At 34.3% G+C, this 19,781-nt stretch overlaps 5 protein-coding genes across 5 annotated transcripts; all 5 read left to right on the top strand.

Moving 5' to 3' along the window:
* Nucleotides 1–1,423: 1,423 nt before the first annotated feature.
* LOC25495304 (chlorophyll a-b binding protein of LHCII type 1) lies at nucleotides 1,424–2,481 on the top strand. The gene has a single exon (XM_013595511.2). The coding sequence runs from the start codon at nucleotides 1,497–1,499 to the stop codon at nucleotides 2,292–2,294; it is 798 nt and encodes a 265-aa protein (XP_013450965.1). The 5' UTR covers nucleotides 1,424–1,496; the 3' UTR covers nucleotides 2,295–2,481.
* A 4,604-nt stretch (nucleotides 2,482–7,085) lies between these two features.
* On the top strand, nucleotides 7,086–8,193 carry LOC25495305 (chlorophyll a-b binding protein of LHCII type 1). Its single transcript, XM_013595512.3, has one exon. It carries the CDS (start codon nucleotides 7,145–7,147, stop codon nucleotides 7,940–7,942), a length of 798 nt encoding a protein of 265 aa, XP_013450966.1. The 5' UTR covers nucleotides 7,086–7,144; the 3' UTR covers nucleotides 7,943–8,193.
* A 1,875-nt stretch (nucleotides 8,194–10,068) lies between these two features.
* Nucleotides 10,069–11,223, top strand: LOC25495306 (chlorophyll a-b binding protein of LHCII type 1). Its single transcript, XM_013595513.3, has one exon. The coding sequence runs from the start codon at nucleotides 10,192–10,194 to the stop codon at nucleotides 10,987–10,989; it is 798 nt and encodes a 265-aa protein (XP_013450967.1). The 5' UTR covers nucleotides 10,069–10,191; the 3' UTR covers nucleotides 10,990–11,223.
* A 2,157-nt stretch (nucleotides 11,224–13,380) lies between these two features.
* On the top strand, nucleotides 13,381–14,377 carry LOC11414909 (chlorophyll a-b binding protein of LHCII type 1). Its single transcript, XM_003618432.4, has one exon. The coding sequence runs from the start codon at nucleotides 13,475–13,477 to the stop codon at nucleotides 14,270–14,272; it is 798 nt and encodes a 265-aa protein (XP_003618480.2). The 5' UTR covers nucleotides 13,381–13,474; the 3' UTR covers nucleotides 14,273–14,377.
* A 739-nt stretch (nucleotides 14,378–15,116) lies between these two features.
* On the top strand, nucleotides 15,117–16,128 carry LOC112422672 (chlorophyll a-b binding protein 1D). Its single transcript, XM_024786007.1, has 2 exons — nucleotides 15,117–15,181; nucleotides 15,732–16,128. Exons 1-2 carry the CDS (start codon nucleotides 15,117–15,119, stop codon nucleotides 16,126–16,128), a joined length of 462 nt encoding a protein of 153 aa, XP_024641775.1.
* The last annotated feature ends 3,653 nt before the right edge of the window (nucleotides 16,129–19,781 follow it).

Here is a 19,781-nt window from a genome sequence, read left to right on the forward strand (position 1 = left end):
ATACTAAGGATTCACTGTAGATCATCATTAGTGTCAAGGCCATTGTGGTGGATGGTTTGCAAAATGGTCGGACATATGAAGACCTACGTGTTTTACACAAATGGGCGAGTTGGTGTTTTGTTCTGGTATATGACCAGAACGCAGTTAACTACCGCTAGTTTGTGCGAGTGATAGTTAACTAGCGTTAGCTTGACAAGATGATATTAACTTATGTTGGGGGTTGAAAACGTCAGTCTGGGGTGCCTAAGAACAACCCCAAAGTGTCTAAAGAGCAATCTCCTTCATTCACGTAGTTCAAAATGCTTAAATTTGGATTAATGTTTAGAGCCCGTATAGCAAGTAGACCAGATCAATTTGGCCTATTTATTAATGCACGCTAATTTACTAATATGAAGCATATCGGGTCAACCTATATGACAACTCTATTTAAAACGTCTCTACAAATTTGATAATTTTTATTTATAGAGAATATACTCATATTTAACATTTATCTTATACCCTTTATTCTTTTTCCATTTTATTTTTATTAACTTCCTACATATTATTTTTATCCCTTTCAATATTTTTGGTAAACCAAGCTTATTCAAAAAGTGGTTTTCTACACCTCCGTTCTATTCTTTTTATCTTTAGTCTTCATCAAGTTTACTTTTGATTTTTGTACATGCATTTTTTTCCCTACCTATATTATATTGTTTTAGACTTAAAGTATACTTTTCACATGACAAGTAGCAAAATCCCATAAAATCCCATAGATATCCCATAGTATTAAAAACTTTTTTTGTTGAGAGCAAACATGTCAAGTATTATAGCAGCTATTGTTCACACAATCAAAAGTAATGTGAAACTATTTGGTTAGTTAATTAATAAAGAGAGCATTTGCATTGCTTCATTGTGTGGCTATAATAGCTTCCAACTTCACTGTGTGGCTATTTTGCATTGCTTCCAAAAATAATCCGTAGAATGTGTCAATATGGTAGAATGACATATTGACATACAATAGAATAAACTTGTTTTCTTACTCTAAAAGGATAAAATTGTCTTATTCCATTGAGCAAAAAGAAGAAAATAATGTTGTGCATTAATTTGATGCAACACACACCACAAACTAGCAGGGGGACCAATATACGCACCGTGGTCACAATGCTGCGCACATCTAGATATGTATGAATTTGTACATTATTGATTAGCCTATCTAGAAATCATATTTGACAATTTTTATTGGATGGAAGACGTATTTAATGATATTATCATCACATACTTTGGATATTTGAAATATTTTATAATGAAAGAAGAATTTCTAAAAGATATGTGGTTTGAGAAGCAAAGGAAATACTACAAACCAATAGAAACTTAGATATAGATTTCCTAAGATATTGACCTTTAGTTTTGCTCGATGAAAACCAACTATAAATAGCCATATAACCTAATTTGATAACCATCCTCAACATTGCCAATTGAGCTTCATTTGTTTACTTAGTAAGGAATAAAATACTAAAATGGCGGCTTCAACAATGTCTCTCTCTTCTTCATCATTTGTAGGGAAGGCAATCAAGCTTTCCCCATCCACCCAAGACATTGGGGTGGGAAGAGTCACAATGAGGAAAGCAACCACCAAGAAGTCTGTTCCTTCTGGAAGTCCTTGGTACGGTCCAGACCGTGTCAAGTACTTGGGCCCATTCTCCGGTGAAGCCCCATCCTACCTCACCGGTGAATTTCCTGGTGACTACGGTTGGGACACTGCTGGACTTTCTGCTGACCCAGAGACATTTGCCAAAAACCGTGAACTCGAGGTCATCCACAGTAGATGGGCTATGTTGGGTGCCTTGGGATGTGTCTTCCCTGAGCTCTTATCTCGCAATGGTGTCAAATTCGGCGAGGCTGTATGGTTCAAGGCAGGATCCCAAATTTTTAGTGAGGGTGGGCTTGACTACTTGGGTAACCCAAGTCTAGTCCATGCACAAAGCATCCTTGCTATATGGGCTGTCCAAGTTATCTTAATGGGTGCTGTTGAGGGTTACCGTATTGCTGGTGGACCTCTCGGTGAGGTGGTTGACCCACTCTACCCAGGTGGCAGCTTTGACCCCTTGGGCCTTGCCGAAGATCCCGAGGCTTTTGCAGAGTTGAAGGTGAAAGAACTAAAAAATGGTAGGTTAGCTATGTTCTCTATGTTTGGATTTTTCGTTCAAGCCATTGTGACTGGAAAGGGACCTATCGAGAACCTCGCCGACCACCTTGCTGACCCGGTTAACAACAATGCTTGGGCCTACGCCACAAACTTTGCCCCCGGAAAATAAGCAATAACTACACCAAATGAGAAGTGAATGACTTGAATATCGAAGTTTGAATTTGTTAGTGTGTTATATTTTGTAAAACGCATGGCATGTTACATCTTTTTTTCCCCTAAGTTTGTACATATTAAGTGAATGAAATGAATGGTTTTACCGAAACAAGGGAGAGTGAAATGACTGTGAATGGTATCAAGCAATCTATTACCAGAACATCAAGTGTAACGATGTCCTTTCAAAAAAAAATAAAAAAAAATCAAGTGTAACGATGTTTTAAACCAGTGAAGTTTTTATCATATTAACTTTTCATATTTTATAATTATATTTTATTTTAAAGAGGAGCCTACACAACGGTAAAAGTTGATTAAAAATGTCACGAGTTCAAGTTCTGAAAATAGTCTCTTGTGTAAAAATAGAATAAGACTGTGTGCAATACACCAGATGGTGAGACCCTTTCTCGGACTCTACGTATGTGGTTGCCTTGTGCACCAGACTGTTTCTTTGTTTGCTACAATTATATTTTATTTTGTTAACCTTTTACATGCCATATATCTTTAGCTCAATATGAGATCTTGTAATGCCGTTTGAGCTGAATTATGGTTTCCCCGTATGGAAATCACCCAAGATCTAAATCATAGCAAGTAGGAATTTGAGATGGACTCCAAAGTTGATATTGATATGGTTAATTTAAATCCTACCGAATTGCTTTTATTCAACATTTCCTACATGAGATCGTTGCTATTCTGAACCTCCCTTCAAGGAGAAGTTTCATCTGTTATATTTATAAAGAAACAAATAAATATGTAGATCTCCTATGCTAATAAGAGGCACACTACAAGAGTTGGTGTACATTATGTTTTTCTCATGCTCAGATTTTGATGTAGACAAGTTGGCAGCGCGAATCGAAGACGAAGTGGCGCGTAAGAAAGGTTTAGTCGGATTGGTGCTGATTTAGCATCCGACGTCGGAATAACATGAATTAAACCTTTTTGAAAAGCCCCGGACCTCACGAGCAATACTCATCGCTTTGTCATGATGTAGGAGTTAATTTAATCATTCGAGGTCGTCTGAAGGCCCGAAAACCGCGTTTTAATACTTCAGCATATTCTAGAACTTTATATTTTATTTCGTTTTGTTATTTTTCAGCATATACGGGTTTGTTATTTCATTTAGTATTTAAACAGAACTTATGTAGCCAAAGAGGCACTTTTCATTCAATAAAAATATTCGAGACTTTTCTCTCAATTCTGGTGGATTTTGGAAACTCTTATTTGATAGGTTTATCGCTTACAACCTGTTGTTATCTTTTAAGTTTAGCGTTTGCTAACCCTTGCTTCCATTTTGCGTCAGATTTTTGTTACTATATGATGCCAAAGGTGGCTGTATCTCTAATAAGCTTTCGTAGTTTAATTTCCTTTCCTATCAAATAATAAAAAATGTAACGATCACCAATAAACCATGAATGAATAGAGCAATTCTTGCTTGGGCACAACCACAAATATAAATAATTTAGACACACACATAAAAAAAAACAGACACCCACACACACGCGCATATATATATATCATTGATTATTTTCAAAAATATATTATTTTATTGATTTTTCTTTTATATGTTTTCACTTATGTGTGTCCAAATCAAAATGATATGGGGTTATGATGGGTATTTGTATTGGCTGCATTATTGCTAATACAAATATCCATGTTTGTGATGTTCGATACTATGTTCCAATATGTATATTAATAATTCTAATAATATGCAATAAAAGTAATGTATATTAAAAAATTACATTGTACTAATATGTATATTCTATGATTGTTTCATCTCCTATTTGATTACACAACCCAATTATCACAATCTTCATAGCAGAAAAGACAGTTTAAGTGAATTGAGTACCAGAAGCTCGTCATGATCAAGAGAGCGTTGAGTGTACATGCAAATTATCCACCGACAAGGTTCTTACATTGGCAACATAAGTTAAACTTAGGTTCTTATGGTTTGTGAATCAACTCCTAGACCAATCGACATCGACAATTTTTTTAGTCGTTTAGAATCATATAAATTTTCAATTTAATTTGATTAGTAAAAAATAAATAATTGTATGTATAAGCAATGACATATTATTATTTAAATTTTAAAGCATGCTTACCAAATAAATATAAAAAAGATCATGCATATTTGTAACAACTTTCCAAAGATACAATCAAATGATGTGTTAGTCTACTGGATATATTACTTTTAAGGGTTAAATATGTTTTTAGTCTCTATAAATATACCAACTTTTCCTTTTAGTCATTCTAAAATTTTCGTTCAACTTTTAGTCCCTATAAAATTTTCAATCACTACTTATAGTCCCTATTTTTAAATTAATTTTAGTATTTTTTAATGAAATTGTGCAGAAATGTGTAGAATATTGTAAAAATATTTCCCAAAAAAATTAGAATTTTTTAACGAAACATAAATTTAATATGAATTTTTAACCATCAAAAATATAAAAATTCATAATAAATTCATGTTTTGTTGAAAAATTCTAAATTTTTTTAGGAGAGATACTTAAAATATTATGAATTTTTCTGCAAACTTTTATTCAAAAATGTGAATTCTACATATGAATTTACTTTAAAAGAGGGACCACAAGTGAAGATGGAAAATTTTTGGAGGACTAAAAGTTGAAGGAAAATTTTAGAGGGACTAAAACGAAAAGTTGGTATATTTATAGGGACCAAAAACATATTTAACCTTACTTTTAATAATGACATGGGGGATCCCTTTCATTTTTGTTCTAATAATAGTAACAATAATATGTTATAATAGCAGAAAAAACAAAAACAAAGTAACATTGCACCACGTTTTGACGGTAGATTGAAAATGCAGGTTCAAAGAGAAATATTGAGAAATCACTTGAACCCCCTCACACAAGAGTGGCTTCGCCACTGATCACAGTGGCTGTGATTGGTTGTAGGATAGTGAGATGAGATCTTAGATCTAGAAGTTCTTAGGTTGAAATCAATACGGGTAGGTCCTAGGTCTTAAGTGTAAACGAGGATTTTGCTGAGAGCTTTAGAATAAGAACTACACTAGTGGATTACTTTCCTAACTTGGTAGCCCCAGATGTAGGTGAGTTGTGCCGAACTGAGTTAACAAACTCTTCTTTACTTTCTTGTCTTTTATTTTGCTGTTTTGTTTATGTTTACTTCTAGCACGATGTTGGAACATTAAACGGAACATGTGCTTTCTGTGCATCTCGAGTTGAAACTTCACATAGAACAACTTCTAACTGACACGCTAAATATTCAGCATCCGTTATATTTGCCGGGAATTTCAAGTTATGACCAAACAAGTCTTACTCGAATGAATAAGGATCACACCAATCAGAAAAATAATATAATAAAGACAAACAACAATTAAGACAAAAAAAAGACAAACAACAATATCTTAATAAAATTAGATGTTGATATTATGCTATTTGAAGGACGAGTTTGAACTTTATTTTAGAAAATGTGGAAGGTCCAGTAAATAAATATATCATGAAAGGTGGATATAAAATATCTCTGTGAGCTTGATTCTCTTGGTAGTGATATTATATATTATATGCAGAGTCATCGAACCTCGGACACCCTGGTCACTTCTCCACATTTAAAATGTATGAGCTCCGGTCACTATACTATTTGACAAAAAAAAATAATGCTTGAAAAATTTATTAGAATGTTTACCACTTCAGCCCACATTAAGTTCAATCTAGTTAACCAAAAAAATATAAATATTCTTGAAGCATGTTAAAATCATGTGATACAAATCAATTTGATTATATCAAGATGATGTTGAGATAATTTATATTAACACGACTCGCCTATTAGCAAAAATATTTTGGTTTCGATTTATACAATCGTCCATTTGAGAGATGGTTCGACTCTCAAGACAAAAAGTAAGATAGCTTGCAACGAACTTGGTAAGTAGTCATGTAGCGCTTTCAAATGCGGGTGGTATCCATTGGAGAGCCAAATACTTTTGTTATAGTAACATCACTGCGGATTTTATTAGTCATATACATGGATTTAATTATTTATCTTGTTATTTTTAAACATATAATAAGATCAGTTTATTTAAATTTATTTCTTTATCTCATTATTTTCATTTTTATTTTACAAGACATATTTCACAATGCACTAAAGCAAAATCTCAATATACTTTTTCACATTGCATGCATTGCAACTAAATTTTTGCACATGATAAAAAAATAGAGTGAAACTACTTGATTAGTTAGCTAAAACAAGAGAGCATCTATTGAATGTTTTATTTTGCATTTCTTCCCACATCCTTTTGTGTCCATTTTGCATTGCTTCCAAAAATAAACGGTAAAATATGGTATAATGACATAATTTTAGGATAAATGTTTTTTTATCTATTGAGCCAAAGAAAAAAGAAATATTCTTTGTCCTTTTGATGCAACACAAATTAACTAGCAATGGTACCAATATGCACTATGGTCCCTCTTCTTCAACTCATGATTTTATACCGTTATGTATGAATTTGTACATTATTGATTAGCCTATCCAGAAATCTAATTTGACAAATTTTATTGGATGGAAGACGTATTTAATGATATTATCATTACATACTTTGGATATTTGATATATTTTATAATGAAAGAAAATAATATCTTAAAGATATGTGGTTTGAGAAATAAAGGAAATACTACAAACCAATAGAAACTTAGATATGGATTTCACAAGATATAGACCTTTAGTTTTACTCGATGATAACCAAATATAAATAGCCATATAACCAAATTTGATAACCATTCTCAACATTGCCAATTGAGCTTCATTACTTTACTTAGTAAGCAAAAAAATACCACAATGGCTGCTTCAACAATGTCCCTCTCTTCTTCATCATTTGTCGGGAAGGCAATCAAACTTTCCCCATCCACTCAAGACATTGGGGTGGGAAGAGTCACAATGAGGAAAACAACCACCAAGAAGTCCGTTCCGTCTGGAAGCCCATGGTACGGTCCAGACCGTGTGAAGTACTTGGGCCCATTCTCCGGTGAAGCCCCATCCTACCTCACAGGTGAATTCCCTGGTGACTACGGTTGGGACACTGCTGGACTTTCTGCTGACCCAGAGACATTTGCCAAGAACCGTGAACTCGAGGTCATCCACAGTAGATGGGCTATGTTGGGTGCCTTGGGATGTGTCTTCCCTGAGCTCTTATCTCGCAATGGTGTACAATTCGGTGAGGCCGTGTGGTTCAAGGCAGGATCCCAAATCTTTAGTGAGGGTGGACTTGACTACTTGGGTAACCCAAGTCTAGTCCATGCACAAAGCATCCTTGCTATATGGGCAGTCCAAGTTATCTTAATGGGCGCCGTGGAGGGTTACCGTATTGCTGGTGGACCTCTAGGCGAGGTAGTCGATCCACTCTACCCAGGTGGCAGCTTTGACCCCTTGGGCCTTGCCGAAGATCCCGAGGCTTTTGCAGAGTTGAAGGTGAAAGAACTAAAAAATGGTAGGTTAGCTATGTTCTCTATGTTTGGATTCTTCGTTCAGGCCATTGTCACCGGAAAGGGACCTATTGAGAACCTCGCTGACCACCTTGCTGATCCAGTTAACAACAATGCTTGGGCCTATGCCACAAACTTTGCCCCTGGAAAATAAGCAATAACTACACCAAATGAGAAGTAGTGAATGACTTGAATATCAAACTTTGAATTTGTTATTGTGTTATATGTTGAAAAACGTATGGCGCATTACATCTTTTTTTCTTCTTCCTAAGTTTGTACAAATTATGTGAATGAAATGAATGGTTTTACTAAAACAAGGGAGAGAGCAATGAATGTGAACGGTGATCATGCAAGCTATATATCAACACTTTGTCAATTATAATGAATTACCAAACTATTGTGTAATTGATTCTTCATAAATTAATTAAGTGAATGAAATGAATGGTTTCTTTGTTTTTTGTTTCCCTCACGTTGTCTTCTAAAACCACTTATGAATTCGAAACTAACAAAATAAAGTAACATCATATTGTGGGTTCCATGTTTGGCAATCACCCAAGATATAAATCTTAATAAGGTGGAATTTGCAATGCACTCCATAGTTGGTGTTGATATAGTGCCAGAGGTGGTTGTACGATCTAAGCTGATTTCATAGTTTAATTTCTTTTCCTATAAAAAAATTGTAAGGATCACCAGTAACCCATGAATGAATTGAGCAACACTCTTTGGTCACATACACAAAAAACTTGACCTTCAATGACAATAAAGTTTTGTAGGTAAAAGTCCTTATACCGTAGGTATAGCCCACATACCTAAAACTTTACTTTTAATGACAGTAAATTTCTTTAGGTTAAAATCTTTTTACCGTATGTATAGTCCCAAGTACCTATACCCACATATTTTTAAGTTAAAATTAAGCTCTATTCCTATATCTAAAATCCTAGGTAAAACAAAAGGTTTTGTTTAACAAGTAAAATCTGTCACTTTTAGACTATAGCGACGACCAAAAATATGTGGGTTTAAGTACTTGCGGTTATACCTACGATAAAAGGACAATTAACTACGAAAATTACCGTTACTAAAATTACTATCACTTTAGACTTAGTTTATTTTCTTTTTTCTTTTTTCCCTTATGTGTGCCCAAATACAAATGATCAGGATTTCGACCAAACAAGTTTTACTCGAATGGTTAAGGATCACCAATCTTCGAACACAAAATATAATAATAAAGTCAAACAACAATATTTTGATATGCTATTTGAAGGGCGAGTTTGAATTTTATGTTAGAAAATGTGAAAGGTCCATTAAAAATGGAAATCATGGAAGGTATCTATAAATAAATGCTTGAAAAATCTATTAGAATGTTCACCGGTTCAACCCAAATAACTTTTAATCTATTTAACAAAATAAAATATAAATATTCTTAAAGCGAGTTAAAATTAGGTGATACAAATCTATTTTAAAATGTCAAGATGATGTTGAGTGAATTAATATTAACTGACTCGCTGACTCGCTTTAAGAATATCTCGGTTTTGATTTATAAAATCATCCATATAAGGGATAGTTCAACTCTTTAGACAAAAAATAAGATAGCTTGCAACGAACTTGGTAATTAGTCTCATAGCGCATCCAAATGTCGTAACTCATAAGGTCACCAAGATACATGCAAAGTTCATTGGAGAGCCAAATACTTTTGTGATAGTGAATTGGCAAAAAATTCAAGTCTAATGTATCAGTATATACTTATTTTTAAATCTCAAGATAATTTTTCACATTGCAAAACAAAGAGCGTGGATTAGATGGTTATAGCTTCCAACATCCTTGTGTGTCTATTTTGCATTGCTTCCAAACATAAACTGTAGAATATGGTATAATGACATTTAGTAAAAAAAATGGTATAATGACATAAAATTAGGATAAATGTGTTTTTATCCATGGAGCCAAAAAAGAAATATTCTTTGTCCATTTGATGCAACACACACCACAAATTAACTAGCAATGGGACCAATATGTAATGTGGTCCCTCTTCTACAACATATAATTATATACCGTTATATGCATGAATTTGTACGTTATTGATCATCCTATCCAGAAATTACAATTGGCAAACTCTTATTGGATGAAAAAGATATTTAATGATATTATTATATATTATTGTGGATATTTGATATGTTTGGGAAAGGAAGAAAATAATTTTTAAAGTGATATGTGGTTTGAGAAGCAACTGTAATGCTCAAAACCAATAGAAAGTTAGATACATAGATTTCATAAGATATGGACATTTAATTTATCTTGTTGAAAACAACATATAAATAACACCATACCATAACACATTCAATATAGCCATCATCAACATTGCCAATAAAGATATTTATTTGTTTACTTAGTAAACACTAAAATTCTACCATGGCTGCTTCAACAATGTCTCTCTCTTCTTCATCATTGGTTGGGAAGGCAATCAAGCTTTCCCCCTCTACTCCAGACCTTGTCATGGGAAGAATTACCATGAGGAAAACAACCACCAAGAAGAATGTTCCTTCTGGAAGCCCATGGTACGGTCCAGACCGTGTCAAGTACTTGGGTCCATTCTCTGGTGAAGCTCCATCTTACCTTACTGGTGAATTTCCCGGTGACTATGGATGGGACACTGCTGGACTTTCTGCTGATCCGGAGACCTTCTCTAAAAACCGTGAACTAGAGGTCATTCACAGTAGGTGGGCTATGTTGGGAGCCTTGGGATGTGTCTTCCCTGAGCTCTTGGCTCGCAATGGTGTTAAATTCGGTGAGGCCGTGTGGTTCAAGGCAGGATCTCAAATCTTTAGTGAGGGTGGACTTGACTACTTGGGAAATCCAAGTCTAGTCCATGCACAAAGCATCCTTGCTATATGGGCTGTCCAAGTTATCTTAATGGGTGCTGTTGAGGGTTATCGTATTGCAGGTGGACCTCTCGGTGAGGTTGTCGACCCACTCTACCCAGGTGGTAGTTTTGACCCATTAGGCCTAGCTGATGACCCAGAGGCTTTTGCAGAGTTAAAGGTGAAAGAACTCAAAAATGGAAGGTTAGCTATGTTTTCCATGTTTGGATTCTTTGTTCAAGCTATTGTAACCGGAAAAGGACCTATAGAGAATCTTGCTGACCACCTTGCTGACCCAGTTAACAACAATGCATGGGCCTATGCCACAAACTTTGCCCCTGGAAAGTGAGCCAAAACTACACCATACCAATGAGAAGTGATTTCTGAAGCAAACAATGAGAATTCATATGCTTTGAGAAACATATGGTGCATTTAGATTTTTTTAATTCTTTCAAGTTTGTACTTTTTAAGAGAGTGAAATGAATGTGATTATGTGAATGATGATCATGCATATTATCAACACTGTAGCAGACCTAATGAAATGCCAAAGTATTGTGCAGTTGATTCTTCCAAAATTCTAAGTCACTTGTGATTGCATCTATTATTGTCTGCATTATTGATAAGTATAAGAAATCAATTGTAATTTTTCAATCAAATAATAGGTGTATCAATGTAAATATAAAATAAAAAAATGTCTAATTTAGTTTTAGTTTTTGTGTGTGTAGAATATAGAGACAGTAAGTGATTTTAAAAATGCTATAACTTTTGCTAAAAACACTGCCATTCAATATAAAATCTAGATTTCTTTAAAAATGAAACATTTCAATATTTTTTTTTTTACCATGTTATAAGTACGAAAGTGATTAATCTCTAAAGGTTGTCAAAATCGGGACTTTACTTCAGGTCGAAAAGGGAATAGCAAAATCAGGACTCGTAAAATCGCAATCAAAATCGTAGGAATTTACTCAACTACTCTTGTAGAATAGATATAAGAAATTGTAAAATCGCAATCAAAATCGATGAGTTTTACCAAAACAAAAATAATGCTAAAAACATAGACCAAAACATAAATGACTCAGATTAAAGTCCACAAAATACTTAAACATAAATGACTAAAAAAATGGAAAAAATTCTTCAAAACCCTTTAACATCATGCAATTTTGTTTGAAATCTTAAAATCGCGATGGATTTGAGTCGTTGAAGGTGAAGAAAGTCGCGAAATTCTGGATTTTAGAATTTAAGTCGGAATTTTGAAAACACCAAAAATACATAAGATATGTTCTCTCTTTTCATCCGAATTTTCTCTATCGAACTTGTGAGCACTTGTTTAAAGAGTCCAAAATTCTTACAATTTGAATCAATCCACTACTAGTAATATTTGTTTCTTATACATATCAACCAATTACTTCATTTTAAGAGAACTTGGTTTACAATGTGGGAAGGAATTTCCTAGACACAACAAATCATGAGTACAAAGCTTCCCAATTCTTCTTGAATAAGTTTTTTGAGCGGTGGAAAACTTATGTTAAAGACTTGATATTTTTCAAATGCATGCATGTTTTGCTCATATAATAATGTTACAATTTTCATAGTTGTTGTATATATAAAGTAGTTTTTCAAAACTTAAATTTATAAAATTTAATAAAGATCAACATTGTGTCAATAAAAATTAAATATCAATTACTTTAAAACTAGTCTTGGAATTATTTTAGGTCTCAATTGATATTTAGGTTGGCCCTGGCATCTCTATTAACCGATGATGTGAATAATTAATTGCATAATGTGGCCGTGATTGAATTCTCTCAAGTGTGAATTTGAGTAAAGTGTGATCTCTAATCATCCATATTTCTAATATCTTAATTTTTCATGTGTTTCTCTCTAACAAGATATCATACTTGACATCTTTTGTGAAAATCACCTAGGAGAGGATCCATTTTCAATGTGACATTGCAGCTTAAAAATGTCTGAAATTAGTTATGTCTACCACTCAAGATATATATTCTGTTATAGTTGAGTCAGTTTAGAACGAGCCGGATTGGTCAGTTCAATTGGTTGAACCGAAAACTAAATTGAATCGTGCTTCGATTGCAGTTGGCTCAACCAGTTCAACTGATCGATTGAACCAATTTAACCATGACTTGAGAGAATCACATGGTTGACTTTCATTTCGGTTTTTAAATTATTGAGTTGAATTTTGGCTGCTGTTAACTAGTAACTCCATTTATTTATTTTTTTACTTAGTTATAATAAAAAAAAAAAATAACTCAGGCATTACATAAAATTTAAATTAAGTTTTCACAAGACAGTTTAGCAAAGCAAAATTATTAGATATCCTTATCAGTAGAAAGTACAATAGCTAACTACGTACGGACATGTGTATTTTGCAGTGATTACAATAAATACATAAGTAGAATAAATTTGTTTTGTTCATTTGATGCAAACAGAAGAAACTATTAATGGGACCAGTGCACTGTGTGGTCCCTTTTCTGTAAATCTATTGATTATTATCCCATCAAGTAATCATAAATGACAATTTCTTATTGGATGGAACAAGTTTTTCATGATATTCAATTGTCATATTCTGGATATTTGATATTTTTTGAAATAATAATTCTGAAGAGAAATATATGTGGTTTGAGATGTAAGTGTAATGCTCCAAACCAATAGAAAATCAAGATATAGATTTCATAAGATATGGACCTCTAGTTTTTCTTGATGAATTAACATATAAATAGTACCACTAGGACATAACAAAGCATCATCAATAACCATCCTCTTCATTTTCAATAGAGCTATTTATTTGCATTTAACTAAGTTGCAAATAAAATACTAGAATGGCTACATCAACAATGGCTCTCTCTTCTTCAACAATGGTTGGGAAGGCAATCAAGCTTTCCCCTTCCACTCCAGACCTTGTGATGGGAAGAATCACCATGAGGAAAACAACCAACAAGAAGAACGTCCCTTCTGGAAGCCCGTGGTACGGTCCAGATCGTGTCAAATACTTGGGTCCATTCTCTGGTGAAGCTCCATCTTATCTCACTGGTGAATTTCCTGGTGACTATGGTTGGGACACTGCTGGGCTTTCTGCTGACCCAGAGACATTTGCCAAGAACCGTGAACTCGAGGTCATCCACAGTAGATGGGCTATGTTAGGAGCTTTGGGATGTGTCTTCCCCGAGCTCTTGTCTCGCAATGGTGTGAAATTCGGCGAGGCTGTGTGGTTCAAGGCAGGATCTCAAATCTTTAGTGAGGGAGGACTTGACTACTTGGGTAACCCAAGCCTAGTCCACGCACAAAGTATCCTTGCTATATGGGCTGTCCAAGTTATCTTAATGGGAGCTGTTGAGGGTTACCGTATTGCCGGTGGACCTCTTGGTGAGGTAGTCGACCCACTCTACCCAGGTGGAAGCTTTGACCCATTGGGCCTCGCTGACGACCCAGAGGCTTTTGCAGAGTTAAAGGTGAAAGAACTTAAGAATGGTAGGCTAGCTATGTTCTCTATGTTTGGATTCTTCGTTCAGGCCATTGTAACCGGAAAGGGACCTCTAGAGAACCTTGCCGACCATATCACTGACCCCGTCAACAACAACGCTTGGGCCTTTGCCACAAACTTTGTCCCCGGAAAGTGAGCAAAAACTTCATAAAAACTATGTTAAGTTACTAGCTCATACAAGAGTGCGAATTTCGTGTTATTAATTTAGTGAAATATTCGGTGCATTTAGATCTTTCTTCAAGTTTGTGCCAATTTAGCGACTGAAATACATATTACAATGTGCCAATGCAATGAATGTTAATGATGATCATGCAAGAAATGTAAATTATTCTTCCAAAATATTCTTTACTATCATATCACCAGTAATACATCGCTTTCTCAATCACTTTTTCTATATATTTTTTTTTTACTGTTGTCCTCTGCAGGAAATTAAGACTATAAGAAAATGTCTTAATTAAGGGTTTCTTTTAGGGCCTTCCAATAAACACAGCATAATGCATTGGTCACTTTGAATCTTAAATGATAGATTTACATAATTTAAGTAAGGTTGGTGGTGCCTAAGATCATGTTTATTACTTCTTCTACTATAAAGGGTAATGCTCCACAATGTGAAAATTTTATGATGTTAGCTTTGATAATTCAGAAGTTCTGGTGGAGCAGTACTTTAGTATCAATTATTTTCTCATTATTGTTTGCGTCAGTTTGATAGTTTCCATTGCAAAGATTTGATATGAAGAACAAGATGAATTATTGTTTTTTGAGAGTAGCATATGAACAAAGAAACATATACTTAGAAAAGTTAAATAGAAGAAAGGGATTAATATTAGTAAACAAAATACACCTCAAAAAAAATATTCATCCGTTATTCAAAATAAACACAGGAAAAACAGAAGATAGAATTTCTTTTTTTTTCTATTTTTTACTATTCATAATAGGAGATGAAACTTGGAGTCACCTCCTATTATGAGACGAATAAAACCATGTCTGCCAGTCATGTGCATTCCCGTGTATATTCCCCACATTTCAACATGGATGACATCATGTTGTGAATTCGTTGAGAAAACCACACCAATAAAAACTTGATGCGTGGAGCAAATTAATACCAAGTAATCAAATCAAGCGGGTAGCAAATAATCCAAACAAAAGTAAACAGCAAGAGATAAAAGGAAGAAGAAGAAGAAGAACACAAGAATTTGTTTACCCAGTTCGGTCTAATGATGACCTAGTCTGGGGAGAGAGCAGCTCTCCGTTCCACTATAATGATATGAGTTTCTTTACAAAGAGATATTGAGTTACAAGAATCAGTCTTCAAACCTAATTCTACCCAAGTCTCAGCCTACCTAATTCTACCAAGTCCCAGCCTCTTCCCGTGACCAAGAGACTCAATCCTAATAGTGTTTTGTTCAAGGTGAATCAAAACAATCCCAACCCTAGTGTTGTTGCAAAGAGAAATTCTCTATAAACCCTAGTTTGTATGTTGGTTTTTAAACCCTGTTTTTCTACACACTTTATCATCTGATACAAGTGAATTTATTTTTCTTAAAGTGAATTTATTTAGTGAATTTAAAGTGAATTTGTTTAAGTAAATTCACAAGAACTCAAATCTTTAGTGATGGAGGGCTTGACTACTTGGGTAACCCAAGCCTAGTCCACGCACAAAGCATCCTTGCTATTTGGGTTGTCCTAGCTATCTTAATGGGAGCTGTTGAGGGTTACCGTATTGCCGATGGACCTCTTGGTGAGGTAGTCGATCCACTCTACCCCGGTGGAAGCTTTGACCCATTGGGCCTCGCAGACGACCCAGAGGCTTTTGCAGAGTTAAAGGTTAAAGAACTCAAGAATGGCAGGTTAGCTATGTTCTCGATGTTTGGATTTTTCGTTCAGGCCATTGTAACCGAAAAGGGACCACTAGAGAACCTTGCTGACCACATCGCTGATCCAGTCAACAGCAACGCTTGGGCCTTTGCCACAAACTTTGTTCCCGGAAAGTGAGAAAAAAAACTACGCCAAAACTATGTTTAGTGACTGACTTGCACATCAGTGTGAATTTCTTATTTGTTAATTAATTTAGTGAAATATTTTGTGCATTTTGAAGAAATATTATACTGTGCCAATGTAATGAATTTGAATGATGATGATCATGCAAGCTATCAGCATTCAGCAATATACCAAATCTACTAAAACACAAAACTACTGTAATGGTTTATTTAGAAACTCTTGTAGCATGTGATTTGTAATTACATATTTTTCTGAACCATTTGTTCAAAAACAAAATTCTTCCAAATGGTGGAGTCCTCTGCGGTCAATTGAGACCATAAGAAACTGTTTGTCTTAATTAAGGCTAATCAAAGAAACAACTAAATTAACATTATAATAAAAGTTTAAACCTTTTATAACTTGAACTTGATGAAATTTGAGCATAGTTTAAACTATTGGACCGTGGATAGGTTATTTTTCTATAAATCTTTGCAAGAGTTTGAAAAGGAATGCAGCAAGTTCTTTTGACTGCTATGAACCTAAAATATGGCATGAGGAACAATATCATGATTTACTTTATAACCAATAAACTTGCAAGAGAAAAAAAATACTAACCAATAAACACTATGCATAATCCAAAAGTCACTTGGATTCTAAAATGAGAAATTTACATAAATGTTTGCTTACTTATGTTGCATAAGAATGGTTTATAGGAAAATATAGCCATATGTGCTAGTGTATGTCGAACATCGACTCATATCAAATACTCAGACACGATTCAATCTGAAGTGTCGGTATTACATAGATCAAACTATCTAAGGATCTATCCTCCACAAACTCCAAGCAATCTCCTCTTAACAGTTTATTTACTTTACCATGGTTTCCCAAAGTCTCAAGATCCATAGTGGCTCTAAAATCTATGTTTGAAAAATATTCATTTTCTATTGAACTGATTATAGAATCTAATTCAAGTTTAAACAAATGAAATCATTTTTAGAAAACAAATGGCCGTGCTTGTTCTTGTTTTAAAAAAAAGATTTTTATTGTATTTCTTTTTTTTTTTTGTTATCAATTTTTTAAAATTTTTTTTTAATAAAAACTTCAAATGAAAAATTGGTTTTGATAGCTTCTCATAAAATGTCATTTCAAGTATTTCATCATTTTGTTAAGATTTCTTTTGAGTAATAAAATAAAATAAAAAAACTTAAAATGAGGAACTATTTTGAATAGTTTCTCATAAAAAAAAAACATTTTCAAGAGATATCTTTTGAAAAAAATGTTATTTTTATTATGTCAAAATTATTCTTTTAATTTATAACTAGGCTTAATAGCAGTTTTCGTCCCTTAACTTTCACGAAGTTGCGATTTTGGCCCCGTAAAAAAAAAACTACAAAACCGCCCCCTAAGTTTTGCAACTGTAGCACTTTTGGCCCCCAAGTGGTTGGATGACAAAGGAAAAACTAGCTTGCCCAATTTGCATGAAGCAACACTCTAAGGTATTTACCCAAGATACTAAAAAGACCTCGTGGTTTGATTGTAGTAGACAATTCTTACCACAAAATCATTCATTTAGAAGGAATAAGACTGCATTTACAAAAGATAAAGTTGAGACGTCAATTCCTCCGCGAAGGCTGAGTGGTGAAGAAGTTTGGGAAAGTGTTAGAAATATATATACCAAGTGCGGAGGAATCCCAAGAATGTAAACCACCAGGCTATGGAGAAAAGCATCATTGGACAAAACGGAATATATTTTGGGAACTTCCATATTGGAAAACTCATCTTCTCCCACATAATCTTGATGTAATGCACATCGAGAGAAATGTGTTTCTTAATATTTTGTTCACAGTAATGGATACCAAAGGCAAGACAAAAGATACTTACAAATCTAGGAAGGACTTAGAAGCACATTGTAAGCGTAAGGGCTTAGAGCTTAAACCTGGTAGGAATGGTAACTTTGTAAAACCAAAGGCACAATATACATTAACCAAACAACAAAGAACAGTTGTATGTGAATGGGTTACAAACCTTAAGCTTCCAGATGGTTATGTTTCGAATTTGAGTAGATGTGTTGACTTCAAGGAAGCAAAGTTGTCTGGCATGAAGAGTCATGACTGCCATGTATTCATGCAGCGTTTGATACCATTAGCATTTAAAGCCTTACCCAAACCTATTTTGAATACACTTATCGAATTCAGCCAATTCTTTAGAGAAATCACATCATTAGTGTTGAGTGAAGATAAATTGCGTAGTTTGGAGGAAAACATCGCAATCATTATGTGCAAATTAGAACAAATATTTCCTCCAAGCTTTTTTGACTCAATGGAACATCTTCCTATTCATTTAGCTTATGAAGCAAGAGTTGGTGGTCCCGTGCAGTATAGATGGATGTATCCATTTGAAAGGTTAATTCTTCAACCTGATATACTCTCTTGGTTAGTTGTTTTTAGCTATTTCTTCATTTATCTAAGCTTAATCTTAATTTGGTCTATACGTTCATACGAACTTTAAAACAAAAGGTAACAAATCAAGCTTATGTGGAAGGTTCGATTGCCAAAGAATATTCACTAGAGGAGATGTCTACATTAGGTTCCTATTATCATCCCGCTGATATTCCATCGAGGAGAACAAGAATGCCGCGGAACGATGATGGAGGAGAAGATTTTTCAGTGAATCCTCCAGTGTCAATCTTTAACTATCCAGGTCGTCCTTTTGGAAAACGTACTAATTTTAATTTGACTGATAGGGAAATGAAAGCTGCACACCTTTATGTGCTTTTAAATTGTCTTGAGGTGGTGCCTTACCTGGAAGTAAGTATTCCAAAGTTGAAATTTGCACACATGTATTAATTGTTTATGAAGTCAAATTTAATGGATATTTTACATGTGTAGCATGTACTCTGATTTGTTAGGAGAACTAGACCCCGAGTTGAGTGAACTAGATTTGGACAAACAAATTTCCGCAACATTTCCAACTTGGTTCAAAACACATGTACGTGAATCTCCATAGTTTAAAATTATAGTACCCAATTTATTAGGTTGAATTTACACTATTTTGCCTAATGTAGGTGCTTGATTCAAGGAATGAGATAAACGATGTGTTGTTAACAAGTTTGGCATGGGGCCCTCTTAGAAATGTTATCAAGTGGCATAGTTATGTTATTAATGGCTACAAGTTTGTAACAAAATCTCGAAATGAAGGGATGAGTACAACCAATTGCAATGTATGTGTTCGGGGAGGGCAATTAGATTCATTAGAAAATGATTACTATGGTGTTTTGACTGACATTGTCGAATTAGAGTACACCGGTCACCCTACAAAGAAGGTGGTTTTATTTCAATGTGATTGGTTTGATCCGAGCTCTCAAGGGACCAAGACGGATAACTATGGCAATGTTAAAATAATAAAAATCTAGGAAATATCAAAATTATGATCCTTTTATATTAGCCCAACAAGCGGATCAAGTTTACTTTACATCATTTCCTGAAGGGCAACAAGGTTGGCTAGGTGTCATAAAAACCAAGGACCGCAGTAACATTCCAACTGTGGAAAAAAAAAAAACAGCAAACAACAGATGCATATCAAGATGATGATGTTAATACACTACCAATAGTTGTTTCAAATGATGATTTTCAGCAATGTCTTGTTGACATTAATGGTGTAGCTGAAGA

The sequence above is a fragment of the Medicago truncatula genome, chromosome 6, assembly GCF_003473485.1.
Source record: "Medicago truncatula cultivar Jemalong A17 chromosome 6, MtrunA17r5.0-ANR, whole genome shotgun sequence".
In the NCBI taxonomy this organism is placed as follows: domain Eukaryota; kingdom Viridiplantae; phylum Streptophyta; class Magnoliopsida; order Fabales; family Fabaceae; genus Medicago; species Medicago truncatula.

Bases quoted from the DNA above. Each gene is read 5' to 3' on its own strand.
- LOC11414909 (XM_003618432.4), top strand. From the start codon at position 13,475: ATGGCTACATCAACAATGGCTCTCTCTTCTTCAACAATGGTTGGGAAG.
- LOC112422672 (XM_024786007.1), top strand. From the start codon at position 15,117: ATGTCTGCCAGTCATGTGCATTCCCGTGTATATTCCCCACATTTCAAC. The intron at 15,182-15,731 runs GTGAATTCGTTG...TAAATTCACAAG, and splicing joins AACATGGATGACATCATGTT to AACTCAAATCTTTAGTGATG.
- LOC25495306 (XM_013595513.3), top strand. From the start codon at position 10,192: ATGGCTGCTTCAACAATGTCTCTCTCTTCTTCATCATTGGTTGGGAAG.
- LOC25495305 (XM_013595512.3), top strand. From the start codon at position 7,145: ATGGCTGCTTCAACAATGTCCCTCTCTTCTTCATCATTTGTCGGGAAG.
- LOC25495304 (XM_013595511.2), top strand. From the start codon at position 1,497: ATGGCGGCTTCAACAATGTCTCTCTCTTCTTCATCATTTGTAGGGAAG.